The following is a 20,830-nucleotide window of genomic DNA, read 5'->3' on the forward strand; positions in this document are numbered from 1 at the left end:
TTCTTTTGGAGACTTCAAAGTCGCTGTTAGGCATGGTCACGGTTCACTGCAGAAAATCTTTTTGTGGGACATTTTTCTGGATGATTTGTCCTTTTCCTTCAGATGTCTCATTTGTCCAGTGTTCTTCAGATTCTGCAGCCTTCATTCTCCTGAAAGACAAAAACAAAACCCTCCCCAACCCTAACTTTGTGGAGTTACCAAGTCTAATCTTTATCAATTTTGATTTATAGTTTCCCCTGAAATTTTTTTATTCTCTCTTCTATAGCTAGCTGTTCTATCACCCCGAGCAGTGTGGTTTTTTACAATAGGCATTATGTTCTTTATTGCTCTGGCAAGGAATTTCTTCCACAACGACAGGAAAGGATTGATCGAAATTTGACATGGGGGCCTTCGAGAGGCCCCCACGGAGTTTCCCAACAGCATAGGTAAGGGAGTACCTTGTCTGTCCCTTGTTGATCTACATTCCTTAGTCCAATGTCCGCCTTTGCCACACCTGTAGCTAGAGTGTTTCTGCCTGGCCCAGTCAGGACAAACCTCTCTTACCTGCCAGTCCCACAGTCGCTTAGACCCAACCAAGAAAGCACACAGAGACTTATATTGTTTATAAACTGTATGGCCATGGCAGGATTTTTGTTATCTACTTCTTCTATCTTAAATTAACCCGTTTCTATAAATCTATACTTTGCCACATGACTCGTGGCTTACCATTACCTTACATCCTTCTTGGCATGGCTCAGCTTTTACTTCCCAGCCTTCTCCTCTTCTTGTCCCGCCTACACTATGCTTCCTGCCTGGCTACTGGCCAATCAGCATTTTATTTATTTTAACCAATTAGAGCAACACATTTGACATACAGAACATCCCACAGCACACACCTGCATAATCCAGAAGGCAGGGACGTTCTGTTGGGATTATTCCTTGAAAAAAGATTGTTTCTAGGAATGCCCTGTTTACAGTCCCTTTTTACGTGACCATATTTTGCTGGTTCTGCCCCTGGGATCCCATTGTCTCTGATCCTGGGGTTAGGGGGTGGGCAGACACAGAACCAATTATACAGGCTCTGGGAAAATGCAAACAATCTTGTTTACTAAACGAAGGACTGAGGTTTTTAATGTGTGGATTTTTTGGCAGGCTCTGGGCTGCGTGTCTCTTTTGGTCTGGAGCTTATGGGTCAGGTTTCCCCTGGCCAGAGTGCTCTCTGTGCATGTCACAGCTCTTTGTTTGCTTAAGGCATGGTTCAGTGCTTTCAGCTTTACCCACCTCAACCGTGTTTACCACAATTAAAACTTTTGAGATTATTATTTTTCTTCAAACCTCTGTAAGTCTCCTCTCCTATCCAACATCACCACAGTCATGAGATTCAATATTAATTGTATCTCAAATCCATTCCTCCAATGATGCTGATCTTGCCTTTAACAGCCTAATTACCCTTTTGTGTTGTGCATTAGCATTTTCAAAAGCCAGAGATTCAATTATTATGTCTAGCTTCTGAATTTGGTATCTTCTACTTACTGTTGAAGTCAGTCTTTCTAAGAAATCAGTGAGGGTTTCTTTTGGACCCTGTATAACTTTAGTAAATGACTCAATTTTCTTTCCTACTTCTTCAGTTCTGTCCCAAGCATTCAAGGCTGCTATGTGGCATAAAGCTAGGATGTGGTGGTCATCATATAAAGATTGTCTTTGTATATCAGCATAATTGCCTTCTCCAAGAGGTTGATCTTGGGAGATTTCCATACCTCGTGCCCTACTTTGTTGTTCAATAGCCTTAGCCTCATCTTTCCACCAGGTTCTCCATTGTAATTGGGGACCAGCCTCTAGGACTGCTGTAACCAAATCTCTCCAGTCTTGAGGGATAATTCTATTACAAGTGGACCATGAGTTTAACATCTGCTTCACAAATGGTGAGTGCATTCCATATGAGACTATTGCTTCTTTGAATCTCCTCAAATCTAACATTTGCACAGGAGTCCATTCAGCTCTTATATAGTCTGGGGAATATGTATCACATGGCAGTTCCTGTAAGGTTACTAGATAGATTAACATTGGCTGTTTGAAAGCCTTAGGCTATTTCTCTATAATGTTATAATGCAGTGCTGAGATTGATTCTCCTATAAATTATTCTGTCTGAGTTTGAATATCCCTATGATCTGTTTTAACAAGTTTTTCTAAAATTTTTATTTTAGTACTCATATTAACCAACTTTTTAAATGATAAAACAGAAATGATCAAACAATATTTATAATTGACATTATGTAAATCCCATTAACATTAACTATCCTCTCATTTAATTCTGCTTTTAGACCATCTAATATATTATCAAACAGAGACCAAACAACCTCCATTGTAAAAAACGTTTCCCACTTTTAAGATGGGAAATTTTTTTTCTTTTAACTAATTTCTCCCTTTAAGAAATCCTAATTGACACACCAGATCTGCTGACAATGATGATTAAGATGTCTGTGTGGCAGCAGCTCGAGAAGGGGTCCCAAGGAAAGCCAGAACTCACCAGGAGAGGAAAGAAGTGAAAGATCCAGATGTCTGCATGAGGGAAGTATGTGAAAGTGGCTAATTCCTGTGTTTTTTGGAGCCCAAAACCCTATGGCATTTACTGCAGAGAGGCTGCAACAGAAATTTAGCCAATGGGATAGGGACTCCCAGCCCAGATGAGGTGGAGATTCTGGCTGAGTGTAGCTCTGGCCTGAGCCTGTAGCTTTTTCATGAATTCTTGCCCCCAAAGTTGGACACCAGATGTTGAACAAATTCCTAAATAGTCTTATGATATAAAACCCGGGCCAGATATTGGGATAAATGCTGAAAGATCAGAGAGACAAAGGAACAAGCCACTGCCACATCTCACCCCACCAACTCCACAAATGCTTTGACTGAAATCCTCTGAGTCCTCACCCAAAAGGCTCCAACCGAAGCAGCCTTTAGTTCCTGTCTCCTCATGTCTTATATACCTTTCCCTGCCCAGCCAATAAGGCATGTGTGCTTCCCAAGTACTAAGATTAAAGGTATATACCACTACTGTCTGGAGTCTATGTTTAATCTAGTGGCTTGTTCTGTTCTCTGATCTTCAGACAAATTTTATTAGGGAACACAATATATCACTACAAGTGGTAATCATCAATATTGTATCTGTGAAATTCCCAGGCTCCTCTGCTATTAAATGAGGGTCACATGACTTAGAACCAGCCAATGGGGGCCCAAGGGGATGTATGTAGTATGTTATGTCTACATTGTCTCCTGCATCACTGTAGTGATGGTGTGTGTGACATGATGTCATCACTGTAGTGATGGTGTGTGTGTGTGTGTGTGTGTGTGTGTGTGTGTGTGTGTGTGTGACAGGGTGTCATCACTGTAATGATGGTGTATGGGATGCTAGAAGCTCCACACCTAAGGTTCTTAAATGAACTAAGTATCTTTACTGAATTAAGCCACAGAGATTCACTCACTGTTGTGAGCTAAGAATTACTGCAGGATGACTTTGTCCTTCCTGACTATTGTGGAATATTTTGCTTATGGGGGAGACTTAATAGTCGAGTTGACTGAGTTCATGAAAGCTAAGAGATGCTACCCATCACCTCACATGCTTAATTTTGTGTGTGTTGTGAGAACATTTGAAATTTGCTCTTGTAGTAATTTTTAAACATACAGTACAATGTTAATGACAGACAGCATGATAAATTTCTATAAATCACCCTTTCAGTCTAAATAAAAATTTACACTTGACTGACATCTCTCTTTTCCTCCTCCTCCCTCCATTCTCACCCTCTGCCCTGGGAACCACCATTCCATGTTCTATCGCTTTGACTGCATATGTGAGCTCATGCAGTACTGCTTTTCTGTGCTGATTATTTTATTTCCTACTCACCCTTCAGGCTCATCTGTGTTTCTATAAATGATGGCATTGTCTTATTTTTGAAGGTCGAATGGTAGTCATCACACACACACACACACACACACACACACACACACACTATATTTTGTTATGCATTCATGGAAATTTAGGTTGTTTCTATGTCTTAGCTATTGTGAATATTGTTACAGTAAACACTGGCAGGTAGATATCTCTTCAACATACTAATACTTTTGCATATGTACCTGTAGTTGGACTTTCTTTGGACTGCAAGCTTCCAAATAATGACATGGAGACTTCTTATGAAAGCTTGCCCTTAGCTTAGGCTTGTTCCCAACTAGCTCTTAAAATTAAAATTAACCCATTTATATTAATCTATGTTCTGCCATGTGGCTCATTACTTTACTCCATACTGTACATCTTATATCCTTTGCATCTCGCTGGTGAATCCCTGCCTCTCTAATTCTTTTCCCAAGATGCTTCCTCTCCTCAGAAGTCCTGCCTATCCTCTACTGCCCAAGCTATTGGCCATTCATCTCTTTATTAAACAAAGGTGCCTTAGGCAGGTGAGGTAAAACATAGAAATTTTCACACAGTTTGATCAAATATACCATAGCATGTACCCACAAGCAGCATTGGTGGGTTATATTGCAGTTTTATTTAAAATTTTAGGTGGTGAATTTTCAAAAGCATTTATTTGTGTGCTTTCTCCCACATGCCTGGAAATGTGTTTCTGCACATTTCCTGTCCTGTTCTATGCATATTTTCTTTGGGACCAAAGCATTCTCTCATTTAATTCTGCTCCCCTGGAATTGCCTTAGGTGATGAGAGCTGTCTCACTGGATTTTGCTCCACTTGTTTGGTGCGTAAACCTGGAACTTTACTCGTTTGGGCAGCCTTAGCTGCCTGTGGTTTAGATTATGAACTTGTGGCTGAAATCAGTCCACCTTCTACAGCCCTGCTTGATTTCATGGTTCACCCTATAAAATCCATCAATTACCATAGTCAGCTAAATGTGTTGATCTCTGTGTGTTCTTCCCTTACATATGGCCGTTGTCTCTCATCCCCCTTCTTAGAGGAAGATGTTGATGTTTCTACCCTTCTTTTTCTCTTCTCCTTTACACTTCCACGTGTCAAATTGAGGTTTCTGCCCTTATAATCCTGCAAGTTGGGAAAAATGATTATAATTTTACAAACACCATTGGTCACTCAATGTCCTTAGTTTGTCCTGGAACTGTAATAGTGAAGTCTTTTGCAGTCATATCTCTGACTTCCTGCTTCATGATTGACAATTATACTTTGCTATGTCATGATCTGAATCAACTTCCAATAAAATTATGTGTTAAGTAAATTTCATGTTTTCTCACATCCAAAAGTATTTTTATCCTTTCTGCCTGTGACTAGAAAATGTGCAAAGTGTTAATAGAAAATATTTTTCTTTTAGAGCTTAAGGCTTTCCTTATACTCTTTTTACATTAAAATATATTTTTTTTAATTTTCTAAACAAGATCTCACTATGTAGCTCTGGCTGTACTAGAACTCACTTTGTAGACCAGCCTGGCCTCAAACTCACAGAGATCCACCTGCCTCTGCCTCCCAAGTGCTGGGATTAAAGGTGTGCGTCACCACCACCAACTGGTGGTAAAATAATCTTTTAAAGATTTTTGAGTATTTAAATATATAAATATTTAAGGCATTTGTATCTGTCTGTGCATCACATGTGTGCAGTGCCCAAGGAGGCTGGAAGAAGGTGTTGTATCTGCTGTAACTGGAGTTGTAGAAGATTGTGATCTGCCATGTAGATGCTAAGAACCAAACCAAACAAGTGCTCCTAACAATCCCAATATTTTACAGTCTTTTAAAATTATTAGAGCCATTATAAATATGCATTTCTTTTTGTTTTTTATGTTTATGTGTATGTGCCTGAGTGTATGTGTGCACCACATGGATACAGGATCCTGCAGAGGTCAGAAGAAGGTGTGCAGCCCCTGGAACTGGAGTTATAGACAGCTGTGAGCTGCATGTGGGTGCTGGCAACCAAACCCAGGTCCTCTGGTGGAGCAGACAGTGCTCTGAACTACTAACCCTTCTCTCTAGTCCCCATTTATTATTATTTTTTAACATTCTTGATTTTGTAATTTCTGATAGTATAAATTACTTTTCTGTTGCTATGATAAAACATCGTGATCAAGGCAACTTATAGAAGGAAGGGTTTATTGAGGCTAATGGTTCCAGAGGCTAAGAATCAGTCACCACCATGGTGAGGAGGCATGGCATCAGATAAGCATGGTGGTTAGAACAGGACACTGAGAGCTCACATCTTGAACTACAAGCAGGAAGCAGAGAACAAACTGGGAATGGCAAATGAGAAACCTCAAAGCCCAAGTACCACACTCTTCAGACATCTCTATCAGCCCATTTTTCTCAAGGCTCAGAGAACACTGCAGACAAGGAGGCAGAAAGAATGTAAGAGTAGGAGGTTCGGAGGTGGTGAGGGTGCTGTGCTCTGGACATGCCTTGGCTACTGCACTCAGGACTGCACAAGATCAAGCCAGCCCGAATTCCTGCATAGATGAGGGAGGTGTCTCTAGGCCCCATCCCTTACAGAGGAGATATTGGCAGGTAGCAGCTGCTGGAGGAGGGAGAATCAGTCTTTTTTGAGGGTGGAGCCACTGGTGGGTTCCCACACCCTAGTGGGTGGCCCCACAGCCATGCACATATGGGCAGCACTAACTAGACATGAAATTGAAATGGGGATGTTTTGAGAAAGTGTTTGGGGGAGTAGGAAGGGGAAATGGTGGGTGTATATAATCATATTTCATTGTATCTGCCTAGGAAATTCTCCAGAATAAAGAAAACTTAATTTTAAAATCATTCTTTTTATGATTTTAAAAAATTCCACTCAAGTAGTATATTTGTTACAGTTAATAAACCTATGTTAACACACTGTTATCATTCTAAATACAGTTTGTAAGTCACTTAAAATATTTATTAATTTTGTGTGTACAAGTTTGCCTATTTGTATGTCTATGTATCATGTGTTTGCAGTGCCCATGGGGGCCAGAAAAGGGCATTGGATCCACTGAAACTAGAGTTACAGACAGTTGTAAGCCACCATGTGGGTGATGGGAACTGAACCTGGGTCCTCTGGAAGAGCAGTCAGTGCTCTTAACCACTGAGCCATCTCTCCAGCCCCATTATTCACTTGTGATGTTGGTACATTCTGAGGATTTGAACAAGTAAATGGCATCTACCAGTCATTAAAGCATCAAACAGCTATTTCATTGCCCTATAATTTTGTGCTCTCTGATATACATTTTCATGTTCAGATTCCCTGGACTTAATAATTTCTAACTGATTTTTAAATTATTCTCTTCTACCTCTTAGGTAATTTTCCCTTCTTGAATCTTGCCCATCCCTTCCCTAAACAAATAGATGAATAGAATTATCACTCATGACATGATTTGATTAAAAGCTGACAGGTCACAGGAGGGAACATGCCTTTCCTAGAGAGACAAAGACCTAGCTAGACAGTCTAGCTTCTACTCATAAGGGCTCCCTTACCTGTTAGACTGTGATGTCTCATAGACATTATCACCCTGTTATGCATAACTTCATTTTAATTCTTTTTATGTTTGTGCATGAATGTGTGTGTGTGTGTGTGTATGTGTGTGTGTGTGTGTGTGTGTGTGTGTGTGTGTGTGTGTGTGTAGGAGGCTTCTACAGTAGTAGGTTTCCATAGGACTTTTTTTGGAAAGTTCCTTAGTGTTATTCATCCTTCCCCACATTCCCTCTTTTGCTCACACCAATTTGACCCTTCTTTTTTTTTGGTTTGTCGAGACAGCGTTTCTCTGTGTAGCTTTGGTGCCTGTCCTGGATCTAGCTCTGTAGCCCAGGCTGGCCTTGAACTCACAGAGATCCGCCTGGCTCTGCCTCCTGAGTGCCGGGATTAAAGGCGTGCGCCACTATCACCACCCAGCTAATTTGACCTTCTTATCCCACTATTCTCTACCTTCCCTTTTCCCCACTGCAGTTTGTCTCCCCTCCTTTAGAAGCTCCCTGCTCCATGGTTACATAGTAACTTTCCTGACCTCTGTGGGTATTCCAAATGAAACACATATCTAAAGATTCAAATTAATCTTATCGCATAAAATAATGACACCATGACAGTCTGACACATGCACATCAGGTGGACCTTGCTTTCCTTTCTTCCTTTGCTATTCTCCTCACCCCTCTCCATCACTTGTCCCCTTCATCCCATCAAGTTTTCCTTAAGACAATGTAATAATAGATATAAATATGGAATATCAAGATTTTACCAATAACTGCAATGAAACTATAATAACTCCCAAATAGTAGATGGGATAAGGCAAAGAAATATTAGATAATTTGCTCAATGATGTGAATTTTAATGTATTAGCTATAATACACTGAGTCCTGTCTTTGAATATAGGTTTCTTTGCATTAAGCTGTGTTGTGTATCCACTGTGCTAGTGTTTTGTGTTTTCCCTGTTGTGTTCTAAGCTCAACAATGCAGCTGGCATAGACAGAAATGCCCCCAGGCTTATAGCAACCTGCAGTATCTTCCTAGTGCCAATCATACAACCAGCAGTTGCATGGACTTTGCCGGGGGAGGGGGGAGATAGAGGTCAGATGCTTAAAATGAATTGAGTGCCATAAACTCTCAAGCCAGATGCCATCATGCTCAAGTGTGAGTCTTGGACACACCCAGGAGAGTCTGGGATATACATCTGACCTGGTCCCTCTGGAAGAGTTTTCCCTGGGGAACAGTGTGTCCAGTGGAGGATGCTGCACCCACAGCTGCTGCCAGAGATGCTAAACTGTGTTGGCTCTTTGGAGGTTTGATCTCACAGGCCCATGGCTCCTTCATCAGGAGGAATGAGGGGCACAGGGCCGGGGGTGAAGTATTCTGTTGCTCCCAGGACACAGGGATATCTACAAGGGATTCAGTGAGTCCCACTTAGGCTAATCTGTTTAGAGGAATCCTACATTCACTCCATTGCCTCTTGCAGTCTTTTGTGGTGCAGGGAAATCTACGTGGTCTCTATCCCAGCTTCACTTAGGAGGTGAGGCACCCACACCTCTGTTCTGGCCCCCGAAAGCCTGTGGCTTCTGTTCCCTCCCCTGTGCCCACTGAGTCTAACCTGAAGTGAATAACACGTTTGCTCCATTTCAGGTATTTACACTATTGTCCTTTCTGATGCTCTTGTAACTGCTTCTGTTTCCTTTCCTGCCTTGAGAATTATTCTTACTGTGAGAACAGAGGAAACACATCTCACCTTCACAAACATAAAGCTTTCTATACCATATATTATTTTAATAGACATCCATGTATTTTATAGAAATAAAAAATAGTCATAGCCATGCACTGCATAGCAAACTTTTGGTTAACATTGGGGCCACAAATCCAGCTGTGAATCTATAGGATCCTGTCATCTCAGGTTGGTGAGTGAACTCTGTCGTAGGAGCTGCTTCTCCTGCTGCTGTGACAAACACATGACAGTAGCTTCTTAGGGAGGATGGAGGGAGGGGAGGAGGAGGGAGGGGGGAGGGAGGAAGGGGAGGAGGAGGGAGGGGGAGGGAGGGGAGAGGGAGGGAGAGGAGGAGGGAGGGAGGGTTTACTTTGGCTCACAGTTTGAGGGGAGACAGTCCACCATGGCAGGGAGGCAGAGAAAGCATCAAGTGGTTGGTCACATTGCATCCACAGTCATGATGCAGAGAGAGATGAAGGCTGACTTACTTTCTCCTTGATATAGCCCACAAGACACTGCTAAATATATTCAGGTTGGCTCTTGCCACCTCACCTAAATGTTTCTGGAAATGCCCTCACAGACACACCAGGAGGTGTATCACCTGGATAATTCAAAAAATTTTTGAGAACAATTTTAACTTTTGATAACATTTAAAAATACTTTCATCACTTTTGAGTTTCAAATTTCTTTTCATTAAATCTTATGTAAAATACATGTAGTTCTTTCTTTTTCATACACACATATATGTATTTAGACAAGCTCTTCCTGTAGAGCTCTGGCTTGCCTTGTATAGAGCAGCTTGGCCTTATACTTGTGAGGACTCTTCTGCTCTGTCTCCAGAGTACTGGTATCACTGGTGTATGCTCCATACTTGGTATTTTCTTACAGCAAGCAAGAGTTTAACACCCTACTCACCTGTGCCTGACTGGAGACAGATGACAGTGTTCATGGCTTAGAACAAAAAGAAGAGAGAAAGTCCAACCTTGGCTAAGATTCCCAAGCATTCCAAGGCTGTATTTGGTTGTTCCTGTGTCACTGGCATGGGATTATATGGCCTGGTTCCAGCAAGCTCCAAAATGAAAAACAGGAAAAACATAACAAAACAAAAACTGACTTACAAAAGGTGATTTATTGGTTTGTGCAACTACTGAATCAGGGTCACTGAGAGATTCTACAGTAGATATGATGTGAAAGATGCCAAAAAACAAAACTCAGGTCAGGGGAGAATTCTGGGGGTGTGTGAGCTGTGAGGGGAACAGCCTCAGGTCCCAGAGAAAAGCGAGATGGAGGACACTTGGGGAAGACAAGATGATGAACTGGGCCAGAAACACACTGTGCCAGGCCATCCAGCACATCACTTCTGCCCTGGAGAGAGCCACACCACACACCTGCAACAAGACAGACAGGAGAGGGGTGTGTTCCAGAGGCTCCTGAGTGTGGTCACACACTGCACAATCCTCCAACAATGTTCCAACCATTTCAGCTTCCCCTTCCCTTGCTTCCCCTGTGTGGTGGCTTTGGATCCCACAAACACAAACCCTCACCTTCCTTTCCAGGGTGTGGCTCATAAGGGCCCTGGGTGTCTGGAGGGGCCACCTGATCGCAGGCCTTGAATGATGAAGACGGTGCCCACCACGATGCCTATGATGCCCACGGACAACCCCAGGGCACAGACCACAGTCTCCGTCAGCTCTGACATGGGGGCTGGAACCTCGGGTTCTGGGAAAGTTGAGTTTTCAGAGTCAGAAGGGAGTGTGTTCATGATGTATGTAAGAGGACCAGGGTGAGGGTAGAAGTCAATCCACACAGACTTTGGGGCTGGGCTTATGGGAAAACATGAAGTCTACCATTAGAAACTCTTTAAGCGTGAAAATGAGTTTGGTCACCAGAGCCAGAAGACAGGCTGTTCTAGAGACAAAGGACAAGAAAGTGCAGAGGTGGGTAGAGCTCAGACATACCCCAGTGTTTCAGCACCGGCTCCTCCAGGCCCCAGTGCTCCACCTTGCAGTCATAGACGTCATCGTCAGAAGGGATGAAGGGGAGGTAAGCCATCTTGTGGAAGGAATGGTCACTGTTGGAGAGGAAGCTGGTCTCATAAACACCATCTGTGACTGACTTGCTGTTTCTCAACCACGTGATGTTGACCACAGGAGGAAAGATGTTGTCCACAGAGCAGATAAGGATGTTGGGCTGACCCAGAAGCACACGGGACTTAGGGAACACGGTCACCTCAGGAACCTCTGGAAAGGAAATGGCCTGGATGTGAGTGGCTAATGGGAATTTTTCTCGTGATGTTCCTGCACTGTGAGGTGAGGAGCCCTCTTGCCAAGACTCAAATGCATAATGATCCAAGAGCCTGAGATTCCCTCATGCTTGGAGCTGATGTGTACTGCATCCACTTTATCCTTGTGCCCTTCTCTCTAGGGTGTTAGGATGTCTGCCAGGGCCTCTTTGAGATATTCAAGGAAAGATTCCAAGAGTGCATTGTTGGAACAAAGAGCTTTATATTACATGGACTATGTGATTTGTAAGAAGAGAGGATGAGGGTGATGAGATCTGGGCATTCTTGGAAAGGAGAGGATTTTTTTTTAACTTTTATTGATTCTTTGTGGATTTCACATCATGCATTCCAATCCCACTTATCTCCCTGTCCCCTCGCATCTGCCCTTGCAACCTCCCCAAAACAAAACTAAATTAAAAAATATATATCAAAAACAAAACAAAACAAAGAACCAAAACCAAAACAAAAGGAGAAGGAGGAGGAGGAGGAAGACGAAGATGAAGGAGGAGGAGGAGGTCATTGAAGCTGTAGTATGCCCCTGTGAGTCACACAGTTTACCCTTTAGTCCCTACATCTTTACTTGTAAGTGTTCATTGCTATGAGTCATTGGTCTGGTTTGAGGCCTCTAGTTTCTACTACACCACCAATAATGGGCTCTCTCTGGGGCTCCTTTGGACATCCCTTGTTGGCCTGTGTCATGGAAATCCTGCTGTTTTGGATCTGTAGGTTTATCCCTTTCACATGCTCCAGCAGTTCACAGATGGGGTGGAAGTTGAAGTGGGCCAACTCATAGCCTTGGTTCTGAGCGTGGGTGGTAGCTGGGTTGGTCAGCTCACTAGCTTTCCTTCATTGTCACTACCCAGGTGACCCTCTCCAGCACTGCCTTGGCTAGTTCACCCAATGCAGCCTGCAGCAAGGAGCAGGGGCCAGTTTTCCTACTCTCCGGCCTTCAGTTCTGGGTCCCCCTCACTCATATTGTCAGGTAAAGTGCAGGGTACTCTCTCCTGATTGCTGTAGGGGGCATACGAGGGGGGAGGCAGGATCAACTCTCCCACTGTCATACCCTCAGGCTGGTCCACCTGCCTCCTGACAACAGGGTCAGTTCTAGTGAGCTGCCCAGGAGGGGTATAAGGTCCCCTGTCCTGTGTACTGTAGCTGGTGTAGAGTAGGGCTAGTTATTTTAGTCTTGTGACCCCAGGGCCAGATCTCTCACCTGCAGCAGGTGGTAATGGGTGAGGGGGAGGGCATCTTCCCCTCACCCATGCCACCACATGGCAGATGAAGGGGTGCAGGGTCAGCTCAACTGCTCTCATGCCCTCAGGGATGGCTCATCTGTGTCTCCAACCACAGAGTCAGCTCTAGTGTGCTTCCTAGGTGGGGGGTGGGGTCATCTTCTTGAGTTGGTGGGGGGAGGTGGAGGGATTAGCTCTTCCTTGAGGGGTAGGGCCAGCTTGTCTACCTGCTGCAGTATCCAGCAAAGGGCAGGACTAATCATTACAGGGCTAGTGAAGGGCAGGGCTGGTTCCGCACAGCATGGTTCCAATGATTCTCGTGCTAACACCAGCCATGAACATCACCACTGACCCCAGCTGCAGCAGTACCATGGACCCAGACTTGGCTCTAGGCAGCTGCCCATGCCCAGATGTCACCATGGCTCCAGGTGACAGCCACCCAGATCAGCATGGCCCCAGGCATGACATAGTTCTCAGATGGTGACATGTCCAAGGTAGCCAATCTTACCTTGGTCCTCTGCATGGCCCTCAGTGACAACAGGAGCCCTGGATATCAATTCAGATATGGCTACTCTAGGGCCAAGGACCCAGATATGGCCCTTTGAAGCAATCCTGGCCCAGATGATGCAATGGCTCTGGGTGACAGTGCAGGCCATTCAGATTATGATGTCCCTGAAGGCATCATGGCCCTCAGATGTCCTCATAGCCACAGGTTATAACCCAGACTCTGGGCATCTATGTGGCCTTCAGTGGCAACATGGGCCATGGACATCAATATAGACTCTAGTTATGGTAGCGCCATAGACCTAGTTATGGTCCTAGGCAGCAACCCAGGCCTGGATGTCACCAAGGTCCCAGATGGCAACCCAGGCTATCTGGATCCACATGGCCCCTGCAGCAGCATGTCCCTTAGATACCAATGTGACCCCAGGTGGCAGCCTAGATTCCTGGCATCAGCATAGTCTTCAGTGGTCTCAGGAGCCACAGACATCAACACAGACCCTGAATGCAACAGGGTCATGGACCCAGACATGGCCCTCAGCCAAGGCCTTGCTCCAGATGATATCATGGCCCCAGTAGACAGCACTGGCCACCCAAATAAGCCTGGCCCCAGCAGGAGAGCAGCCTTTAGACATCAACATGGCCACAGGTGGTAGCCCAGACCCTGGGCATCCATGTGTGCACTGGCCGAAACATGAGCCAGAGACATCAACACAGACCCCGGCTGCAGCAGGACCAGGGACCCAGACATGGTCCTCAGCAGCAGCCCAGGTCATCACCATGGCCCCACGGTGGCCACGCAGGCCACCCAGATTGGGATGGCACTCATAGCAGCGCAGCCCTTGGACACCAACATGGCGCCACCACAAGCCTCTGTACAGCCACCAGTGATCACAAGGAGGCATAGACCTCAACACAAGCCCCCTCAGCTGCTCTAGGGCCCTGAATCAAGACCCGGCCCTTGGTCATAGCCCAGGCCAAGGTATCTTCCTGGACTCAGTGGCCATCTGACCATTTATGTCAGCTTGTTCCTCACCACCCTCGCTTCTCCAGATCCACCTCTCTCCCCAGCCCACAAGCCATTCCACCTCTCTCTCTTCCACCTCCCCACCTTGTACTCTCGCACCACAGTGGTGCCTGACCGCCCAGTGCCAGGGCTCTTGGTTGGGTCACAGGTGGTGCTTGGTTGAGTACTGCCTGCCCCAGTCATAAGGGATGGTGTGGAGCGGTTGCCTTTCCTAAAGGAAAGGATTTTATAGAGCAGTGTGTCATATTCCCCACCAGGGAAGGGAGGGAGGGAGGGGTGCTGAGCACGTACCATTGGTAGCTGGGGTAGAATTGGACAACTTCATCATGAAGTCCAAGTTGTGTTTTGCTGTGGCTATGTTTTGCAGTCCGCCTTGTGGGTCAAAGCTTGTCAGCTGGCCAAACTCAGGAATCCTCCAGATTGTCTCCTTCTTATCCAAGTCCACGTAGAACAACTCATCACCATCAAATTCAAATGTGTACTGGCCATTGGGTCCATAAGACTGATAGAAGTCTAGACCATAGGAACCAACATGGTCAGCTGGTGAATTTAAGTAAATAGTAGAAAAAAGGAAAACAGGAAGAAAAAAGAATGCTATTAAACAAAATGATAGAAAACACTTTTTAAAAATACCATGAACTTGAATTTTTGGCACATCTCCATCACCCGCTCCTCCACCCCTCAGTGGTGGTTACAGTCCAGTCTTTCCCTCAGTGACACATGCCACACGATGGTGGAATGCCATGTGTGTGATTTCTGCTGTCCTGACTCCATCAGGGTCTGGCACATGACAAAGCAGCTCACAACTGAACAAAGAGGAAAGCGTCCTTCCAAAGAGTCAGTCTGTCTGCTTTCTTCTCTTCCTAGGTTTTGTGTCTCATTGATCTTTCATCACTAATAACACATCTGTTACACTTCATTTCCCTTCTAAGAAGGACATTTTCCACACAGGGATCCTTCTCATTTTTTTTAACAAAAGGAAAAGCATATAGAATTCTATAGAAAGAGAACAACGATATCATTACAAAGTATGTGGAAACTGCTGTGTCTAAAGTTCCTGCACTGTTAACTGTGGGGACCAACAGGACAGTTTACTGATGTCTTCTGGAATAAAAGAAATGGAGACTTTATTAGATTTTACTCTCCTGTCAATCCTTACCTTGACCTCTCACCGCCCCCAAATCAACCCTGACATTCACTTTCAGATTCACAGTGAGTTAAAGCTTTTTCCTTAGACAGTGAACATGTGTGAGATGCCACAACAAATGGCCGCCAGTGCAGATGGTCCCACCAGAGGATGCCAAATAGACATTATTGTCAATGCATAGATTTTAGCATTTAGTTTTTTATATTTTATTCCTTCTTCATTTATTGAGTTTCAACAAATGTCAGACATGGTACTGTGTAAGGAGTCACTGGCTAGGCCTGTTCTCTGTAGTCACCACATTTGGTGAATGCTAGGAGAGGCTGTCAGTAGACAAACAGAATACATGTAATGTGCTGTGAGTTGCTGTGAACAAGTTACCATCAGGCGTTCTGCACAAAACTGCCAATCAAAACTAACTACACCATCCTCTCAGGGTCTTGCTGTTTTCAGGGACCTCATCCTCTCAGAATCCTGCTGTCTGCAGGGGTCTCCTTTTCTCACTGAAATTAAGGTGGCTATTTTTTCAATTTGCTGAAACCCTCCTCTCCTCTGAAGGTTTACTGTTGTGGAATACTAGTTTAAGAGGTGTTGGATTTGTTTACCTTGCATGCTTAAGGCACCTGATTGGTCTAATAAAAAGTTAAACAGCCAATAGCTAGGCAGGAGGTATAGGAGGGACTTCTGAGCAGCAAGAGTAAGGAGGAGGAGTAATCTAGGCTCTGGAGCAGACATACAGAGGGAGAGATGGACAGACAGAGATGCCTGGGGCCACCCAGACAGACAGACATGGAGGAAGCAAGAAAGCAGGACATACAAAATGAAAGAAATGTAAAAAGCCCAAGGCAAAACAAAAATGAAGAGAAACAGATTAAGTTAAAAGAGCTGGCTGTATATAAGCACAAGCTAAGGTTAAGCATTCATAATTAATGTAAGTCTCTGTGTCATTAGTTGGAGCTGGCTGGTGGGACAGAGAAAGACTCAGCTTCAGTTTATCCTCAGTTTTAATTAATAGGCTTCCAGCCACACTATGACCCCCTACTCTGTCTCTCTATCTACATTTGACTGCTCCTCCGGCTCTTTCCCTTCCCAGTGTGGTCATCTTGGCCGGTATTATCAGGTCCCTTCTCCACACACACACCTCTCCTCAAAGCTTTCTTATCCATTAAAAATAAATCTTCTTGACTTCTTTTCCAAACGTGGGTGTACCAGCTTTCACTTCAGCAGGTGCTTGTCCTGGCCACAAGGGCTACTGATGACGGCACACTACCTCCTGCCATTACTGTCCTCAGCAATGGCCTTTCTGCTTCCTGACCTTGGTCTGTATCCATCACTGGTCTGCACACTTCCTAGGGGCAGGACACTTACTAGAGAAAGGATAATATTTCCTAGAGACAGAACACTTCCTAGGAGCAGGATGACACTTCCTAGGGGCAGACAGTAGTTTCTTGATATACATTTCAGTACCCACAACTTAGCTGAGCGAGTGCCTTACAAGGGAAGCATTGAATGATTATTGGTACTTTTGAGGCCCATGGAGACTCTGGAAATGACTGAGATGTGGTAGAACCATGTGAAGTCAGGTTCAGCAATGAGCCAGGATGCATTAGGACCTGTGTACCTCATGCGTTTAGCCTTGAGAACCTTCCTTGATGAAAATATTGAAAGTCATTTTTAATATATAAGACAAATTAATATAGGCTGAGTTAAAATCAGAACATTTTCTTAGATCTTGAAACTTCACTTTTTTTCTTCTAAACTCAAAAAAACAAGGGGAATATTTTCACATAGCCTTACAGTTCCGTGGTTCTTCGGAACTGTGCCTGCTGTGCCTGCTCAAACCTGGTTGGGGCACTCTAGTGTGACACTGAAGAAATGAACTGGGACAAAGGAGCCAAGCTCCCTGGAGAAGCAGGCGAGACGTCCACCTCCCCACAGAACAGGAGTGAGGTCAGCCTTGGTTCAAAAGTTTGCTCCATCCCTTTCACTTCCTGTTTCAAACATTGGACTTTTCAACTGATGTTTTAAAAAGCTACAGTTAACACCTGTAAAATGGCTCAGAGTTAAGAAAGAGGGAAAAGAATTACACAGAGAGTGTAGAAAGAGGGGGCAACACAGGCAGCTGGACTACAGGCTCCTGTATCTTGTGCTTGCCTGTGTTGTTGTTACAGAACTTCACTAGATGGGGTGTAGGACAGGCCTATATATTCCTTACTTTGTTACGAAAATATGAACCAATATTTGGAATGGGAACAAGGAAGAAAACTTGACATTTAAAGGCATTTAGTAATGTTTTAAGTAGTAAAAGTCTCACTGTGCAGCCCAGGCTGTCCTCGAACATCCTCCTGCTTCGGCAACCGGCACGCACCACCAGGCCCAGCCTGGTTTTCACTATTTTTAAAGCACACCTACATATTTGTTTGCCTTGGTCACTTGCGAGGTGACACATGAGGACTGTCCTGTGGTGGTGTTCTCTCACCTCCCACCAGGGCCAGTTCCTAGCGTGAAGAGTATAAATCCCAACTCGAGGGAAGCATTTTCCGTGTGTTTGAATACGTGATTCACAGAACTGCTTTCCTTATGATACACTACAGGAGACAGGTATGAAGGACTTCAGAAACTCTCAAGAGAGATTTGAGAGTGCTAAATAGTTCATGGGTTTTTAGTAATGAAAAATTATCCATTCATGGAAACTCCCCCAAGTTTTGAGACACCCCAGCCTATCACAGAGCCCTCCACGCTGCCCTCACTGGACCCACTATTAGAACCATGGCTTAGTGAGCATAGTTCATCAACCAGAGCCTCCTGAAGACGACCGCCCAGTACTGAGAATTCGTATCTCAGCGACTTGTGTCTCCCCCTTCTCTCTATTCCCATTTCCCGGCTCCAGGCATCCCTCAGCCATACAACTCACCCTTAATGTCGTCTTCACCTCCACAGGGGCTGAGCACGGTGGTCAGGGCGAGGATCCCCAGAACCAGAGCTCTGCTGGGCGTCATCCTCTTTCCTGGGTGGTCTCAGCAGCTGCTGTTCTGAGTCCTCAAGAGATTGTGAGGATCCCTTCAAGAAGGTCCAACACCAAACCAAACCCACCAGACCCAATCAGAAAATTCCATTATGATGACGTCACAGTTGCCGGGTGCAGAGTTTGTATTGAGAGGCCTGGAAGATGCAGGGGAACTCCCTGACCTGCGGCAGCCTCTGCTCAGAGCAGAGGGATGTGAGGGAATGCTCTGGGAAGGAGGGAGGTTCCATGACAGACCCTTTCTGGTGTGCATGTGTGTGCAGCTGGCAAGAGAGGAGGGAATTTCTGAAAAGCCGCATGGATAGGTGAACTCTTAGATAATAATGATGTTCAGAATTTTGGGGCTGTGCAGTCGAGGAAGTCTCCCCTGAATTTATTCCTTTCCTGGGGCTTCCCCAACCCCAACACCCAGCCACTTTATCAGGCTCGCACACATGAGTTAGCTGTGTTTTTTTTTCCTATATTCTTTTCATAGTGTGTACAGAACACTCCAAATTGTGAGTTGATTTCCTACCTAAGAGTCCCTACAGACGGTGAACAGTCTGTGTAAGCAAATTCCTTTTTTTTTTAAATCATTTTTTTTTCATTTTTTTCTATTATCAGCTTGATACAATGCAAAATCTTATCCTAATGCAACAGTTTTCCTAGTATGTATCCCCACTGGCTTTACTTCCTTGGTTCCAACAAGCTGATATCCAGAGGCCCTGTGGTTCCTCCTGCTGATGAGTTTTCTCTTTCCTTTCTCTGCTGATCTTTGCCTGGAGGCGTTAACGAACTTTACTAGATGTTGGATGACTTCCCACAGAGACCTGAACAAACGTCTGTTCACCCAACAGGACACAGACAGCACACTAAGGAGATGACTCCACCCAAGTCAAGCTTCACCAGCGAGTTTGTAGGAATTACTAACAGGATCATTGGAGAGGAGTTACTTACAGGCACATGGTGACCCAGAGGCAGCTACACACACACACACACACACACACACACACACACACACACACACACACACACACCAGCAGGGCAATGACTCATGAAAGCTTCATCCGTGAAGTGCCCTGCACAGCTTGCAGCAAGCTCCATAGAAGAGCACCCTGTGGAGAAAGAGGACGGAGCAAACAAGTTCTTACTGAGGAGCTCCACTCGGCAATAGAGAGGAAAAACTACAGATAGAAATCCAAAGCAGAGATGAGGGGCAGAGAGACAGCTCGGTGTTGAAGAGCAAGGCAGCTCTTACTGAAGCTGGGAATTCAGACCCCAGCACCCACATGTCAGCTCACAAACACCTGTAACTCCCACTGCAGGGGATCTGACGCCCTCTTCTGACAACTGAAGGCACAGCACACACATGTGCTCATGTAGAGAAGCAGGCGCATACACATACAAATAAATAAATGTAAAAATAAAATTTTAAAAAAGCAAAAATGAGCACACACAAAACAAAAATAATCAGGCACTGGAAGACATGCTATGAGGCCAGAGATGGCTCTGCCATTAAGAGCACTGACTACCGATGCAGAGGACCTGGGCCCTTCCCAATCACAACATAGGGGCCACAACTGACTGGAACTCCAGTTCCAGGGGACCCTCTGGTCTCCCTTGGCACCTTAATGTGTGTGGTGCACATAAACTGATGCAGGCACACACAGGTACACATAAATAAAAACAATAAATATTTTCAAGAGACTATATGCTTTATTAGAACCCTTTTATTAGAAATCTTAGAGCAGACAAGCTTATTCTATAATGTAAATTGGGATAGGGGTCAGATGTGCTAAGTCCACAGTGTACTCTGTGTGAAGTTTGTGAAGTGTATTTCTCTATTTTAAACACTGTTTTTATTCTTAATTATGTGTATTTGTGTGTCTCTGTATGTGGGTATGTGTGTGCATGTGGGTGCCCATGAAGTCCAGAAGACACATTGGATCACTGTAACTAGAGTTACAGGCAATTGTGAGACACCCAATGAGGGTGCTGGGAACTGAACTCATGTCCTCTGCAAAAGCAGTAAGTGCCCTTACCCCTTGAGCCCTCTTTCCCCTCCCACGTCTCTTTAAAATAAATTGTTATTGGAGCGTATTTCTTATACATAGTATTAGGTTTCATAAATACACTGTAGTACAAGTGTGTCATGGACCTTGACATGCTCTCTCACTATCCCAGCTTTCCTCCTCTGCTATTCCCAACCATTCCCCCAGACAGTATCATTTCTATCTGCCCCCACCCATGATTTTATATGCATCTAGAAAACCATGTCTTGATAGGGGCGTGACTTATGAGTGTAGGTTTTTGTTTGTTTGTTTGTTTTGCTTTTCAGACAGGGTTTTTCTGTGTAGCTTTATGTCTTTCCTGGATCTCACTCTGTAGCCCAGGCTGACCTTGAACTCATAGAAATCCATCTGGCTCTGCCTCCCGAGTTCTGGGATTAAAGGTGTGCACCACCACCGGCGAGTGTAGTTATTTGTCAAGACTTATTGAACAGTATTCT

The 20,830-nt window shown here is 44.6% G+C and overlaps 1 protein-coding gene across 2 annotated transcripts; it reads right to left on the minus strand.

Moving 5' to 3' along the window:
- Positions 1 to 10,261: 10,261 nt before the first annotated feature.
- LOC118569892 (H-2 class II histocompatibility antigen, A-F alpha chain-like) lies at positions 10,262 to 18,358 on the minus strand. 2 transcript variants are annotated; one of them, XM_036168149.1, is made up of 5 exons: positions 18,232 to 18,358; positions 14,465 to 14,713; positions 11,091 to 11,372; positions 10,677 to 10,851; positions 10,262 to 10,520 (listed from the first exon to the last, which is right to left on the minus strand). In XM_036168149.1, exons 1-4 carry the CDS (start codon positions 18,314 to 18,316, stop codon positions 10,697 to 10,699), a joined length of 771 nt encoding a protein of 256 aa, XP_036024042.1. In that variant the 5' UTR covers positions 18,317 to 18,358; the 3' UTR covers positions 10,262 to 10,520; positions 10,677 to 10,696. The 2 variants fall into 2 exon arrangements, with proteins under 2 accessions (XP_036024042.1, XP_036024043.1); XM_036168150.1 differs by having other exon boundaries at positions 10,262 to 10,513; positions 10,675 to 10,851.
- Between the last annotated feature and the right edge of the window lie 2,472 nt (positions 18,359 to 20,830).

Source organism: Onychomys torridus, chromosome 18, assembly GCF_903995425.1.
Source record: "Onychomys torridus chromosome 18, mOncTor1.1, whole genome shotgun sequence".
In the NCBI taxonomy this organism is placed as follows: domain Eukaryota; kingdom Metazoa; phylum Chordata; class Mammalia; order Rodentia; family Cricetidae; genus Onychomys; species Onychomys torridus.

Coding starts and splice junctions, on each gene's coding strand:
- LOC118569892 (XM_036168149.1), bottom strand. CDS start 18,316: ATGACGCCCAGCAGAGCTCTGGTTCTGGGGATCCTCGCCCTGACCACC. Junction 14,714..18,231: donor AGGTGAAGACGACATTAAGG/GTGAGTTGTATG, acceptor TAAATTCACCAG/CTGACCATGTTGGTTCCTAT. Junction 10,852..11,090: donor GCCGGTGCTGAAACACTGGG/GTATGTCTGAGC, acceptor CAACTTTCCCAG/AACCCGAGGTTCCAGCCCCC.